Consider the following 15,807-nt stretch of genomic DNA (forward strand, 5'->3'; position numbering starts at 1 on the left):
GAAAAAAAGCCACATTCACGTCACATATAAAAAAAATAGAAAAACAAACGTTGACTTTAAACTACCGACGGCCTTCTTATTGGTTCCTCAAACAAAACACCCTTAAATGCGTTTATTCTTACTGATTATAATTTCAAATAAGGCGTTTATTAAACTCCTTTAACTGTGCTAGCGTGTAACAGCTCATTAAGTGGTTAAAGTAACTCAACGTATTTTCCCTCTGGCCATTTAAATAAACATTTTATTGGCTAAAATAAACTGAACTCCTGAGTCTCATTTGGAGCAATTACAACTGCCTCATTCAAATCACCTTAGGTTCACCTCTAGCCATTTAGAAAGTATTGGGTTTTATCAAATAAATCCTGCGTGTTTTTACATTGAATTTATTTACTGTTTTATTTATTAGATATTTAAACTACTTGAAACTCAGCTAAAGTCTCATTTAAATGCATAAATATTGACTGATCCTCATTAAAGAACATCAGACAGTCACGTTATTTGTAAAGGTGAGCAAAAATAAAAGAATTTAGTTGGGGTGCACCCTAGCGGTTAGTTTGTGCAGTACATGGAGAAAACAAGGGCAAACCTCAGGTGTGATAATTAGCAGTGAAAACTTCTACAGATATCCAAACGTTTCTTTTAAAGAAGCACAAAGAAAGGTGGAGGAAGCGCCTGGACATTGTTTTGTCAGATTTCTTTTTAAAATATTAATAATGACTTCAGTGCGAGTAGCAGTCCGAGTCCGTCCATTGAACAAAAGGTAGGGAGAATGACTTCTTTTATTATCCACCAAGCTTCCAAAATGGGCTGTGTGTCACCCCCATACACTTTTCACAGAGAAAAGCAGTTATCCTCGAAGGTGATAATTCATATGAAGGAGAAGACAACAACCATTCAAAAGGTATAGGTCTATTATCACAAAATGAAACGCACTATACTGCAGTAAATGAAGTTATTACTGAAAGTCAGCGGTACCTGCGTTTATAATTTTAGCCCACAGTACGAGGGGACGAGCTCAAGGGCGCAGGAAAAACCTTTTCATATGATTTTTCATATGACTCATTTGACAGAAGAAGTCCCACGTTTGCATCCCAGGAGAAGGTATCTGGATTGTTCAATATCTCACCTGTTTTTATAGATTTTATATTCCTTGTGAACCTTTAGTGGAGGTTAACGACCACGACTTTAGTGTGAAAGAACTGTTTTCCTCATTTTTAAATAATCTTTTCTCTGCTGCCTCAGATCTTCCGAGACTTGGGGTTTGAAGTCCTGAAAGCTGGATTTGAGGGTTACAATGCCTGCGTGATTGCTTATGGGCAAACAGGCTCAGGGAAGTCCTACACTATGATGGGTCCTTCAGTAAGGTCTTCTATTAACTTGGCAAACATTGTAACAAAAGTTTAAATGGAATTTATTGATGATTTGTGTGGTTTTTTGTTTTTTTTTTTCATTAAAATGTATTTATTTTTATTTTTTTTAATCTTCCAATCTACTGGCAGGTGACAAACTTAAAAAAACAAAACAAACAAAAAAAAAAGACAACCTTAAGTGCCTTTGTGGTGTCCCGGTACCTTAATATTGTCTCAAGTCTCTCAAAGTTGAATTGAGGGAAACCATGGATCTCAAAGATGCTTATTTGGTGCTTTCATTATGATGACAGGGATGGAGAGCTCTGTCACACACATCAGTCCAAACTTTCACATAGAATTAGTTTGAGAGCTGGTGACTGTAAAGGTCACAGCGTACTATTCACATTCATTTTCACACTGTTTCTGTGAGTCATTGTGCCCTGTGGATAGGGACTGAATCCCTTCACTGTAGGAGTCAGTGGTTCAAGTCTGTTCTTTGACATGCCATCAATAATTGTGATAAGCCCTTTTTGAAGGTGCATTCAGTTTTTTTTGTCCATTTTTACCAGAATAATGTGAATAATTTGTGGTGAAAAATTGGATTTCATTTTTTTTAGTTTTGTTTTTATTCGAGGTACAGGGTCTAATTTTCATGCCTCATTTCAAAATGCATGCCGAATGTGACCTGTAAATAAACCCGACCATAATCAGGGAATTATGGGATGTCACAGCTCTTTACAGATAACACTGCAGTAGTGCTAACCCCACTGTGCACACAGCACTGACTTCTCGTCGCATTAGAGGCTGGCTGATAGCGGCCTCATCAGGTGTGTTTGTTTCTCCTTACTAATCAGAAAATTTGATGAGGCCAGCAACCCACTGCTTTTTTTTTTTGTTTTGTTTTTTTTTTCCTCACCTTGCGCAGCAATGGGAATTTCACATTATCAGTGAGGTTTCAGCTTGTCTACCAGGAGACTTTTGCAAGGTCATCACCAGAGCTGCTGTCAACATCCCAGATAATTATATATGGCTTTTAATGCTTACTATCTGTTACTTTGTAATTAAAACAAGGGGGCATGTAGCTCAGACTGGAATTGCTTTTATGCTTCAGTAATTCTATATCAGGATGAGCTGTTTGTGTTATTCAGCAGACTTTGCATATACTGAGTTGTGGTCATGGCACAGCATTACATAGTACGACACCCAAATTAAAAGAGCATAGCAGGAGCATAATTGTCATTTTAAAGTGTCTGTATCATTTTGTTTCCTTTCTAATGTGTCAGCACGATAAAGGTTTAATCCCACGGATCTGTGAAGGCTTGTTCTGGGAGATATCTCACAGGAGCAAGAGCGATGCTGTGATGTTCCACACAGAGGTCAGGTAAAGAACCATCACACTTAACTTTCAAACATGTGCTCAGAAATCATATTTCAGTAGAGAGGAACTTATTTTTTGTCAGTGATGGACCTTCAAGTTTTTTTTTTTTTGTTGTTTTTTTTTTTTTCCTTATTATTTTTATAGCCTCTGACAGTGGACTTGTTTCCTGACAGACTTCAGTGTGGCATTGGATACCGCTGACCACAAAATGTTGTTAGAGATTAAAACACAGCATTGATAATAAAGAAAATGTGCTCCAATGGTTTAAATCTGTCAGATTGTAATTTGTGCATGTAAATTGGGAGTCTTTAACACATGTAGCTTGGTCATTGTTCCACAGGGTTCTGTGCTGGGACCATTTATATTTACATTATACATGCTTCAGTAAATTGCTTCAGCAGTATCATTAGAAGGCATAGCATAAGTTTTCATTGCCATGCAGATGGTACCCAGCTTTCTTTACCCATGAGACCAGATAACAAAAATCAGTTATTAGGGTTAGCTTAAAGACCTCATACCATCATATTATCCCAATAGAGCATTCTGCTCTCAGACTGGCTCACTTGCTGTTGTTAAGTTTCTTAAACTGGAATGGGAGGAGGTAGCACCTTAGCTTTCAGGCCCCTCTCCTGCGGAGCCAGATCCCAGTTTGGTTCCGGAGACAGTCACCCTCTCTACTTTTAAGATTAGGTTTAAAACTTTCATTGTTAAAAAGGACTTTTTCCTTCCCACTGTCACAAATTGCTGCTCATAAAGAGTCGTCTGATTGCCGTGGCTTTATTCAGAATACTGTAGGATCTTTACGGTTTAAAGCACCTTGAGATGGCTCTTGTCAATTGGTGCTATATAATTCAGCTTGAGTTGAATTGAAATGAAACTTTATATAAGCATTAATCTCAGAGAGAATTGTCAACCAGTTTGAAGGGAAACCAATTTAAAGAGGTGGTTCTGCTTTGCTGGGCAGGTTAATTATCATGCAGAATGTGGAGAACGAAGGATGTGAAGCAAAAACGTGTGCAATGCTGTTGTTTCACAAGAGACATGGAGGCCAGTGAATTAAAAAGACTTTGAGCATTAAACAGTTTTATAAAACTACTGGTGTTGCTGGAGAGCATCTGGATACAGACTTTTTCCTGTTGTTTATATGAAACTATGTACTTTGTGCAAAGGTCTACTGTTTTTAGCCGATGGTAACTCGACTCAGAAGTCAGAGTGATGTGCCGTGATGATTCTTATTGAGTTGTTCTTGATTGTAGAATATAAATGAGCCAGCAGTAATAAAGGGTAAAAAACCCATTCCCGTTCATCATTATTCTCACTTTGCTGGAACAGTCACATCATTTAGAAAAATTGAAAGGCCTAAATGTAATGAAACCAGAAAAAGGCACAACGTTTTATTGCTATAACCCTGTAATGTTCAAAATCCCAGATGAAATCTAGTCTCATCACAGTGTGTTTTATGTCCCAGCTGTTCCCCTAAATTATTATGTTAGGAGATTAGATTGCTGCTTTTAAGTCAAACTACTTTGAAATCATTGTTTTGCCATCTGTTTGCATGTGCGCTGCTGACACATTATTTGCGTTTAAATTAACTCTATAATTGGATTTTATTTGATCGCGTTTGCTTGTCCGTGTTTTTTTTCAGAATATCTTAAAAAGACCCAGGTACAACATTTGACAATTAACACATCTGTACTTGTTTTTTTTTTTTTTTTTTTTTTAATAAGCGAAAGAAGCTGCAGAGCTTGACTTTGTTTTTTTCCTCAGAATACATAAAAATAAAAAAAATAAAACATCAACAACAAAATGCTAAGTTTGAGTTCTCAGCCCTGTGCCGGGAAAAAACATACACGGCTACATGAGCAGGGCATGGTTCCTCCCATTTTATTACTGCCATGCATGCTTCTCTAAAGCCTAATTGCTTTATGCCCCACATTGTTTTTGAATCAGACACTAGTCCCATTGCGTCTTGCACAGATGCACCATAACTTTGATTAACCTCCTAGGACCTGGCGTCCACATATGTGGACATCACATTTTGGGTTATTTAGACCAAAATACTCAGTTTTGCTCTACAAGGGCCTGATATCCACTAACCAGGACATTATCCTGCTACTGTTCTATCAAAATTTCAAATGAATATCCTCATATGTGGCTCTGATTTTTCTCAGAAACAAAAATTAGGTAAAAAAAAAAAAAATCTGGTAATTCTTTGGGACCTGATAAATATCAAAACAATCAGCCCAAATATCAAAGAGAAATTAAAAATGCATGCCGTGGAAGAGTTCAGGTCTTAGGAGGTTAAAGCACTGTGTCAAACCTGCTTTCCATATTTTTCATTATTTCTTTTGCCAGTGCATGCAGAACGCCATAAGAACAACCATTTGGCCTCACTGTGCATCTCTTTTCTTAGAGAGTTAATAGTAACTTTGTTGGTATTTGGTAGCACAATATGCAGATTAACAATGAAAACAGATATTCCATTGCATCTTCGTCACCTTTTTAAAATAAATCATGGTTCTACATTGTATTTTTATCTTTGTACCAGCTATCTTGAGATCTGCAATGAGCGGGTGCAGGATCTTCTCAAAAAGAGAGCATCACCTACAGATGATGGGGGCTTGAGCGTGAGGGAGCATCCTAGGCATGGTCCCTATGTAGAGAGTAAGACTGTTTTTATCCTGTATTCTATGTCCATCCTAGCTGTGTTTGCATAAAATCTGATGCAAAAAATATATATATATAACTCATAGATCTGTCCAAGCATTTAGTACAAAGCTACAGTGAAGTGGAGGGCCTGATCATTCTCGGCAATGCCAAGCGCACCACAGCCAGCAGGGGAGTGAATGACTTCAGCAAGCGCTCCCATGCCATCTTCACCATAATGTTCACCCAGGTGAAACACAGTGCTTGATGTTTGAATTTGGCCAAAGTAAAATGTTTGCTAGAGATCTTTGGGTGTTAACAAAAGCCGTCCCCCAAAACCGCTGAGACTTTTATGAGATCATGAGACCTGATCTGTTGTGGAGTTATTTATCACAAGCTTTCATTTTCTCTGTTTGTGATATCACTTATACACGGAAGTATATTCTTCTGTAATATTGCCTTTTTTTGTTTCCTGGGACAGGTGTGGTGTGATGCAGAACCGTTATACGAGACGGTGAGTAAGATCCACCTGGTAGACCTGGCAGGCAGCGAGAAAGTTGATCCCACACGCACAGTAGGAGGCAGGTTGAAGGAAAGTGCCGACATAAACAAATCTCTGGTCACATTGGGACATGTGATCTCAGCTCTAGGTAAAGGCAGTCAGTCATTTTGCTGTGGAATTACTGTTTGGGACCTATTTACAACCCTATTATTATTATTATTATTATTATTATTATTATTATTTTTTTTTTTTTTTTTTTTTTTTTCTTAGCTGTCAAATCAAACTCTTTACATAGAAATCTATATGAAAGATGGATGTAGCTGTGCAGCAGAAGGGCTCTTAGACCTATACTTTTTACAATGGCCAGCAGAGGGCGACTCTGCTTATTTTTTAAATGAGGTTTATTGTTGAGATGTTTGTGGGATGCTTCCTTGATCGGTGACCTCAGTAAAGACTTTAGATGGATTTATGTCTCAGTCTTTACTTGCAAGGTTTATTTACTGTAACATAATATTTGTTTTGCAAATGACAGTCAATTACAGGATAAAGGATATTAAGCAAGATATGCTTAGACATAACTTCACTGACCAGTGAGGGATATCACATTGGCTGAATTTATCTTTTAAGTAGTCAAGTAATTTAAAACAAAAAATAAACGACCCTTGAAATTATGGTTGAAATGCATATTCCATTGATAATTAGATGCCTTTTTCTGAAGAATACATATTTAGTAGTGAGCATTTAGTTCTCAGAATTTATATACAACTTGTGGATGAAACATTTTACCTTTCTAGTATTTGACTGAGTACTTTTTTTTTTTTTTTTTTTTTTTGATACTCTCAGCTGACCTTGGTGCAGGAGTGTCAACAACAAAACAGATCTTCATTCCTTACAGAGACTCTGTGCTGACATGGCTGCTAAAAGACAGCCTGGGTGGAAACTCTAAGACTACTATGATAGCAAGTATGTATTACTTAATTCTTACCTGTTTTTGATATTGGAAGCATTATTAACCACATAATTCTTTTATTTTCCATCTTCTGTTTTCACACTCCTCATGAACATGTGTCCCTTCTTGATGCCCCCCCCCCCGGCAGCCATTTCTCCTGCTGATGTGAACTACATGGAGACCCTGAACACTTTGCGTTTTGCCAGTCAAGCTAAAAACATAGTGAACTCTCCCACAGTGAACGATAATGGCAGTATGAAGGTGATGAGGGAACTGCAGTCAGAGGTTACCAGACTCAATCAACTACTAAAAGAAGCCACTCAGGTCCTACATATGCTCACATTCACAGGAGGCATAAACATCTTATAGTGTTTCTTGTTCAAAGCTTATATTGTAGGTTGTATTGTTTTCTTACTGTTACTTTAGGTTGGGCATGAGGTGCCATTATCCTCTGTGGATGTAAAGGAGGAGCTGAATGAGACAAAGGTGAGTCATCCTCTGCAGAATAGAAATGAAAGGCATTTTGAAGTTCCCTTTTGTAAATAATAAACCTGTTATTTCTGCAGTCCCTCCAGGCAGTAGCATTGACCAAGAACCGAAGCAGCACATGGAGGGAGACACTGAATATTCTGCAGGTACAAAAATGATTCATTCATGCATTTAAATATGAACGTCTGCTTGAGAATCCTCGGGGCCAATTTACCATTGGTTTGTTTGACTCACAAATGCCAGCGGGTTATATTTGATTCTTGGATATGAGCTAGAGGATAATAAGACCGGAGAGAAGTACTTGTTGCCCTGCATTGTTCCATTGAATGGGTTTGTTGTAGTTCTTCCATTTAATCAGATGTACAGACAGCCCAAACCCCTGTACCTGCTTTTCTTTTGCACAGAGTTGGGATAAACACTTTAGAATAAAATGTGAAGCAGTTTAAGAGTAATTTTAAGTGCCTTTGCTGCTTACCTAATTTTCTATGTCCCTCTTTGGAATTATTTGTGTTATAATAAATTATGTTAAGAAAGATATAAAAATGATTCCACTTAAAGTTTGGAGCAGAAAAATGTGATTAGAACAGGAGGGCACAGAGTATAGAAAAGGTTTTTAACACTATTAATCAGCAAAGCAGTCTTAGTAGGTTTTACTGCTTGCAGTGAGGAGATCCTGCCAGCTGGTGTCACTGCAAGTCTTGTGGATAACTGCTTCACAGGGAGTAGACTCAGTCTAGCATTTAAATAAAATTTTTACATCTATTTGGATGCAAGTGGCATCCAAAAGGGGAGCTCGTATAATGGTTGTAAAGTTGGGTTGCAACAGTGTTTGGGGAGCCTTACAAAGAGAAACAGAACAGATATGTCTTCTCCCTCAACAAATATGACTTCTCTGAGGCAAAAATGGGGTGGCAGCAGCTTCGAAAGACTCCAAGGTGAAACAAAAAATGGCAGCAATGCCAGCCGAAAATGAAACTTAACTCTGTTCCTCTGCTGAGTTTATACCCGACCTCCCAAAAAACACCAAATGTCGTTTGTTTGGGTCTCCTTGTGTTCAGCCAAGAAGCGTCTTGCATTATGCATTCAACCGTGAAACGTGCCAGTCATGAAAAGTATGGCGTGACCTCTTGTCTCTGTCATTATACATGCTATTAATGCGTTCCTTTTAGTGGTTTTTCATGGCGTTAAGCTATTTTGTTGTTTCAGATTTTGAATGATGTCTGAATATGTGTGTGTCAGCCATTAGTAATGCAGCAGCAAAGTAAGAGGTTTACTTTGCTTTTATGAGGACATTGTGTAAGGATTTAAATACCATACACATGAATGTCAGCTATATGTGTACGGTGAATAATTAACATTCTATTCAGATGGTGGTTAGTAGGTGACATTTAGTGGTTTGACAGCCCTTTTATTCCCGGGCATGTATTGGAACTCATTAGCTTCTGTCACGGATCCTAATTAAGAGGTCTTGATTATTGACATATGGTACTTTCATTTCTGTCTGTCCAGCATGTTAATTAGAGTTACTATGGTATAAATCTGTTTGCATATTCAAGCAGTGATAACTTTATGCTCAAAGGCAACATCACCCATCTTTTTTTAAAACAGCTGTGCTCATTCATGTAGACACATTGGTTAAAATGCATGATACAATGTGACACATAGGTGAAAAGGCCAGTGCACTGGTGACCGGTAGGCACATTTGTGTTGGCGAAACTCTAAGTGTTTGATGATTGACTTTATGGATTTGACATTTGTCTTCTTGTGCATTTGCATTCTGCCTGGGTGCAAAATGATAAGTGGGATTCCTGCATGGAATGCTGCAGATGTTAGAGGTGGAGTCTGTACTAGGATCAGTACAGAGATGCACCTCAAGTGCAAATGGAAGATGGTCATTTTAAAATTCAGCAAAAGCATCTGAGGGGGGAAAAAAGCTTTAGCTATAAGGTTGAATGCAGATGCAGTATGGCATCAACACGTTTCATATGAGGAAAAAGGGTTGGAAATGGGTTTTATGTACATTACCTGTTCTCTATATCTAGCATATGGTTTTTAATTTAAGAACAGTCTTCTCCACATCTCCAAGTTTCATATATTTTGTGTTTAATTCAGTTCATCCTGTTGCTGAAAGCTTGATGAGAATTTCTGCTCAGGCCTTAAGGAGACAAGTTGACCAAGAGCGGTGTAAACAGAATTTTGAATTCTGTATTCAAAGCAGATTTAGAATGCAAAGTTATTCATCGTCAGCTTCCCAGATTGGTTACAGGGCATGTGGGAAAGAGAAAGTAATTAATATGAGATGGATTCCGGAGCAGCCTCTTACCAGACGGAGGCGGCAAGAGATTGAGAGAACAAAAAAGGCAGGAAGAGGGTAAAGTTAAATGTTTTACTGCAAGGAGGGCGGTGGGGGTGGGGGAAAAAAAACCTTAAACAAAATTATAATATACACACACACGCACAGATATTTGTAAGTAGTTCCTACTTCATGAGCAGAATTGCACCCTGCTCCCCCAGCCAACCTTTTGGGTCCCCTTGTAACACAGTGTTGTGGGAGGGACTTCTATTTCAGTAAGATAAAATGAACCACGGCTTTTCTTTGATCGTCGTAGTCTCTGCATTTCCCAGACATGCTACAATCAGCACAACAGCACAACTTAAACCCCGCTCTGAGCCTCGCTCTGTTTAATGTGAATTTTATTTGTAGTGTCAGCAGTTAACACAATGTAATTATTATAGCATTTCACAAGCTGTATAAGCCTTTCTTCACATGTGGGCAAAGCTTGGCACAAAACTGAACTGATTTTCCTTCTTTTTTTTTTTTTTTTTTTTTTTTAAATGTACTGAGCATAGTTAAAACAAAGGTGTTCTTAACTGACTCCTGACAAATCAGCTGATGACAGTGCTAGCTCATTGCATTAATGTACACCTGCAAACCACCAGTGTTAATTTTGTCAGCAAATTTTGATTCAGTTTCGATCATAGCCTTTTGTTAAAACGCCTTTTTAGTCGTACTTTAGGCATCTGAATTCTTTTAGTTTATCAGAGATCATTGATTATGAAGTTGATTCAGTTGATTTAAAATATAAAGTGTTTAAGTTTGTTCTGCTTTGACCTGTGAGTATTGTTCCACAAGGTTTACAGGATGACTTATTTTCCTTGACATCAAATGCAAAGTGTCCATATGACTTCTCTTCCTCCCCAGTGTTAATATTTTGTTGTTTTCATGAGAAACTTTGAGCATGGGAGTTAGTTGTACAGTTTACAAATAGCGCCTGGGGGAACTAACCCGGCCTGCCTATCTAACACAAATTAATTAGTTCTGATTGGATCTCATTTCTCCAGAATATTTTAATTTCATTTTTGTTGTCGATGACTTCATGATAGTTTTTGTCTCTTACTTAACTAAATAAAAACTAATCCTTATCTTTATTTTGAAGTTATTGGAGAACACGCAAGCCACTTTGCAACCTACCTCAACTCCAGGTACTGCAGGATTGTCTCTGACACTTCCTTGCTCCGTTCTGTGCCAGGTCTTGCTGCTGTTCTCCCCACCTTTTGCTTTCCATTTATGCACGTGGAAGGAGGAGAGGGCCATACTGCCAAATATAAATTATGCAGATGGAAATAACAATCTGTTTTTATTATAGCGGTCCTGACTTCACCTCTACACTCTTCTTGCTCTGTCCCTAAAATCAGTTAAACTTGACATATTGGCAAGATAACAGTTAATGTCGCTGCAGTCTCCTTGAATCGGTGAAAGTTCAGCATGTTATGTAAAGCATTGCATGTGACAGCTATTGACTGCATGCATGAATGCATGACCACATGCTGATGGCTAGAAGGCATATCAGGCTAATAAAACGACAGTTGATAACCAGTTGGTTGAAATTCAGCTCTCACATGTAGTATGCTCCCAGATAACAAAGCATATTAAAAATAAATCACTTTTAATGAGGTGCCAGGTCTCTTTTGATTCTTATTCAATTCTTAACTAGCATTCATTGCAAACACAAGGCTTTATGCCATTTGAAAACGTGCCTTTCTTTTACATGTCATTTTAACTTTTAAAAACACTGCAATCTGGGATTTAACCTTTTTAATGTGACAAAGAAATCTAAATGCCATTTGTTTTTTCATAAACTGTTCTGGCAAGTTGCTCCACTTGACAAAGAAGTCGGAAAAGTCGATTGGTTGACTGTGTTTTGAAATGCATATTGTCTAAGTCGGGAACCTGACCTGTCAAAGTGCTGTAAAGTCCATTAAAATTCTACCCAACCACAAATGATGGCTTTTAATGGAATCCTAAATGCTGCCCAAGACTGGCTGCTGGTCCAGGCCACGGTTAATTACAGTATGTTCACCAGCTGCCTGAGTCTGAACACAGAGTGTGTCCTTGCGTTACACACAGAGTGACTGGGTGTGGTGAGGAGCAAGCGTCTCTTTTATGTGTGTGAATGTGAGGGGAAAATAAGAGGATCTCATCTGTTCCTGGTGTCTGAGGAAAGTGGACACAGTGCATTAATCTGCCAGGCTGCTCCTCACCTCCTAATGAAGTCTGTGAAAAATCCCTTTTAATTAAGTACGGGGGCTGTGGTCGATGCCTCTCCTTCTTCATTAGAAAAAAAGGATTTCTTCCATCTCGCAACTGCCGATGAGAGAGGTGGTGCTGGTGGTGGACGTGTCTCTCGCTTCACGGTCCAATCTATTCGATAGAGCAGCAGGATGAGGTTGAAAGTTACTTTTCCTAATCCGTGGCAATGTGAGGCAATGGTCCACCAGTTTAACAGGAGGATACTTGTCATAGGGCACTCATACATGGGTAGACTCTGGGTTATTCAAGAGCAACAGCCATTACACTGCGAGGAAAAGGTTAAACGCTTAGAGTGCTGAGTTTCTCTCTTTATTGCTCAGTTCTGTGTCATTTAAACCTACAGTTCATCCGAAGCAAAGTGTTAAATTTCTTGTTTTATAATTGGCAAATGAACTGCTCTGTGTATTTACTCAGTCAGCAGCTTGTCAGGTCTTTTCTTTAACTGAACCATACCTTTTTAGTCAAGTAAAGAATGGAATTATACAAAGTAAAATGAATATCACTGCCTGACAGACACGTATGCAGTATAGCTGTCTGACTAATGCTGCAACATTTCCTCTGCAACAATTGCTGGAGGCAGTGAAGCGGAATATGAAGCAGATCAGACTTTTAAGTGTAGCTTTCCTGAGCTTTAGAAATGGCTTTTGAGGATTAAATCGATATTTCTACCTATCGGATTTCCATAGAGAACACTATCAAATTATTATTTAGCAGAGGTATCCTTAACAGATTTTACAGTAAAGTAAATTCTTATTTTTTGACTTCTGATTTAACTTCTGATTTATCTATAACTACAGAGCAGTAATGATCCATAAGTTAAGTGTGGTGATTTCTTTAATGCTGTTCACTAATTGATTTGTGATTTTATTTATTTTTTATTTTTTATTTATTTATTTTACATTTGTGCCGACTCATGCAGTGTTTTATGGTGGAAAAAAAAAATCTAAAATAAGCACAGGCATTCACTTTAGTGTGACCTTCCATACAACACTGCTTTGGGCAACACTGTAAATTGAAATGAAAGCAGTGGAGGTTTGCCATCTTCAAGTAACAGCAACATACTTTACAAGCTCTATAGTATTTTGATTGCCATGTACCACTAAAGGCAACAGCACATGTTATAACGTGTGTGTGTGTGTGTGTGTGTGTGTGTGTGTGTGTGCGAGCGAGCAGTATTGCGTCTGTCGCACTCGCTGATCACGATGTACAGTTTGACTCTCGCCATGATAATCTAAATGATTTATAGTGTCTCTCTTGCCGGTAGCCAATCTGCTGTTTCATGGTGACACATGGTTGGAATGCTGCAATTCTGCTTGGCCTTCAGGCAAGGAAGAGCAGTCATAAAGAATTCAGCTTTCTGCTGGTTGCCATTAAATGTCTGTCAGCATTTTTATTTTATATTGTATGCCACTCCAGCTACAGGCTATTAAATAAGCTTTTTGTCTTGTGGTATGTTCCCGTGTGCTCTGTAGGAGGAGACGGTGACTCTGAGGAAGGAGGGGAGTGGAGTGGTGTTGGATTGCTGTTTGCCTCACCTTATCGGTGTTGGTGAAGATCTGCAAAGCACTGGAATCGCCCTCTATTACTTGAAAGTGAATAGTTTATTTGAGCTTCATGTTTATGCACTACTCTTGATTTAATCGGAAAGTGTCTCAATTATTTTGTCACACAATAACTTTTTGTGTATTTTTATGATCTTCTAATCTATAGGAAGGCAGAACCATAATTGGCAAAGCATCATGCACCCAAGATATTGGTGAGTTGGGGTTTTAACGACATGTTTCTTACTTCAGATTGGCAGCTGCTTTCTTATACTGACTTTCACAATTGTACTGTAGTGCTCCATGGGCCTGGGCTCCTCAGTGTGCATTGTGTGCTTGAGAACATTGCTGGGACTGTAACCCTGTTCCCTCAGGATGGTGCACTGTGCTTAGTCAATGGCTCTGTGGTCACCGATCCTTGCCAGCTGACTCAGGGTAAGCAGTTCTGTAATATTTAATTTACTCTTGACATTCTTTAATGAACACTGGTGCTGGAAATCTATAAGAAAAAAGATTTCTCTCTCTCATTCATACATAATCCTTTGGCTTGTGGGAGCCAATACGACTTTCATCCATTTTGAATGCAGTTATATATGATCGCTGCATCACATCTTCAAATGAAATCCACTTTATCTCCCCGGTTCTCCTACTGCCGTGCACTCGGGGCATGAGCGGATTCTGAACACAGCTCTCCATAGGGCAGATGCCATTTCTTTTACTAAACATTTTGAAGGGCGAGAGGCCCCGGACAAAGCTCCAGACAAAGCCCCAGGCCCTCCATTTAATTGGCAGATGGAGTTGATAGGGCCGACAGGTTTGAAGTGGGCCAGAACATTAACCTTTCAAAGGACAGAGGCAAGCCGGGCTGGAACTCTGGCCCCCCTGAGCCGGCACTTCTTGCCAGGGCTGGGAGCTTTCACTGTTTCCTGCTTCCACATCCCCGTTGCTTGGCTTTTGAGAGATAAAAACTTTAAACAGAGCCAGGCAGCACAGGGCCTGGCTATGCTAGTCTCTTTCATAAGCATTTCAATTTATCCAATATCCCCTTCAGAAATGGCTGCATCTGAACCTATTTTCTTGAACAAATGATAGTAATTTTCAGCCCAACAGCAGCTGGATTCCATCACAGGCCGCTCTCCCAGGTACTTTGTCACTCGTCAGAAGTCATTAGTAGAAGCAAGATTAGTATTCGCTCTGCTGAGAGAGGAGAAGGAAAAGCGGGAGAGACCTCGTGAAAATCTGTGGATATGGCCACATGAACGTGAGTCTGATATATATAAACCCCAATATCACTTCAATTCTATAGCTTTACAAGACTTCTCAAGTTTCCTTGGACCATTTTCTCTGGTAAATTATCGCCCTGGTCTTGTCCACTGCCAATCATGTTGGGGATTGTGTTCCTGATGGCAATTCATTAACTCACCAGACGAAACTGTGTGGCGGATTTTTGTGCTTTCTGTCGAGTTTCTCCAGTGTTGAGTGTAGATATGGGTCACTGCTATCCCACAACGAAGGGAAGATTCTCATGGCAACAGAAAAATTATGCATTATGCAGACTGTGCCACACCTCCAAAGGTTTCCTGGCAGATTTGTCACCGGCATCTGTCATTGACTGTACCAGTTTTCCCTATGAATCACACATTATTTTTCTTTCTTTATTTATTTTGTGCACCAAATAGTAATGAAGTTCATAATGACTAGTTAATTGGTATTTTCCCATTTTCTGTTCATGTATTATCTCTTTGGGCTCCTTTTAGGTGCCATCATACAGTTGGGAAAAGGAGCCACACTCTGGTTTAACCAACCGACTGCTTCCCAACTTAGACTGAAATACCAGGTATGGTAAAATACTAAAAACCACCGCATGCAGAAAACATCCCGAGTCTTCTACTACTAGACTTTTTCTAAAGTGTAGTGTCTCTGGGGGGGGAAAGTGCCTCAGCTGCATTTTCTGCTGGTAATGTTGTAAAAGCAAGTGAACATCATGCTCTTTGTTGCCATAACTACCTGCTGTAATGCCTGCTACCTTTGACAAATATTACTCATATTGATATCATGTTCAAAATCTACATGAGAAAGTTCCACCACACCACCAGTGGGATCCATATGGCTTTGTTTTGATCAGAATATTAACTATGAGCTTTTCAGTTGGTGCAGGTTTTTGCTTGTTTATATAAAACTCGTTTTTTGTTTTTTGTTTTTTTGTTTTGAATAATTGGCTCATATCATGGACAATATGTTCCCAACTTTAGAACTTTCTCACGCTAGAAAAGCCTCCTGCTGTTCCTGAAAGGAGGCCAGGTGCAGTGCCTTTCAAAGCTGGCTGCTATTCGTCCTTTTTGCAACAGCTTCCTCTTGGCTT

General features: G+C 39.0%; 1 protein-coding gene across 1 annotated transcript in view; it reads left to right on the forward strand.

The window, feature by feature from the left end:
- The first annotated feature begins 562 nt into the window (after positions 1–562).
- The window catches only part of kif16bb (kinesin family member 16Bb), a 33,808-nt gene continuing 18,563 nt past the window's right edge, over positions 563–15,807 (forward strand). Inside the window, exons 1-16 of the mRNA XM_040034327.1 lie at positions 563–760; positions 838–901; positions 994–1,101; positions 1,243–1,380; positions 2,633–2,730; positions 5,276–5,391; positions 5,481–5,623; positions 5,855–6,023; positions 6,719–6,838; positions 6,973–7,148; positions 7,251–7,310; positions 7,391–7,459; positions 13,377–13,496; positions 13,615–13,660; positions 13,743–13,880; positions 15,203–15,282. Coding sequence (XP_039890261.1) covers positions 714–760; positions 838–901; positions 994–1,101; positions 1,243–1,380; positions 2,633–2,730; positions 5,276–5,391; positions 5,481–5,623; positions 5,855–6,023; positions 6,719–6,838; positions 6,973–7,148; positions 7,251–7,310; positions 7,391–7,459; positions 13,377–13,496; positions 13,615–13,660; positions 13,743–13,880; positions 15,203–15,282 — 1,692 coding nt within the window. The 5' untranslated portion in view covers positions 563–713. The remainder of the gene's footprint in view (positions 761–837; positions 902–993; positions 1,102–1,242; positions 1,381–2,632; positions 2,731–5,275; positions 5,392–5,480; positions 5,624–5,854; positions 6,024–6,718; positions 6,839–6,972; positions 7,149–7,250; positions 7,311–7,390; positions 7,460–13,376; positions 13,497–13,614; positions 13,661–13,742; positions 13,881–15,202; positions 15,283–15,807) is intronic.

Source organism: Simochromis diagramma, unplaced genomic scaffold, assembly GCF_900408965.1.
Source record: "Simochromis diagramma unplaced genomic scaffold, fSimDia1.1 OVJJ01000481.1, whole genome shotgun sequence".
Taxonomy (NCBI): domain Eukaryota; kingdom Metazoa; phylum Chordata; class Actinopteri; order Cichliformes; family Cichlidae; genus Simochromis; species Simochromis diagramma.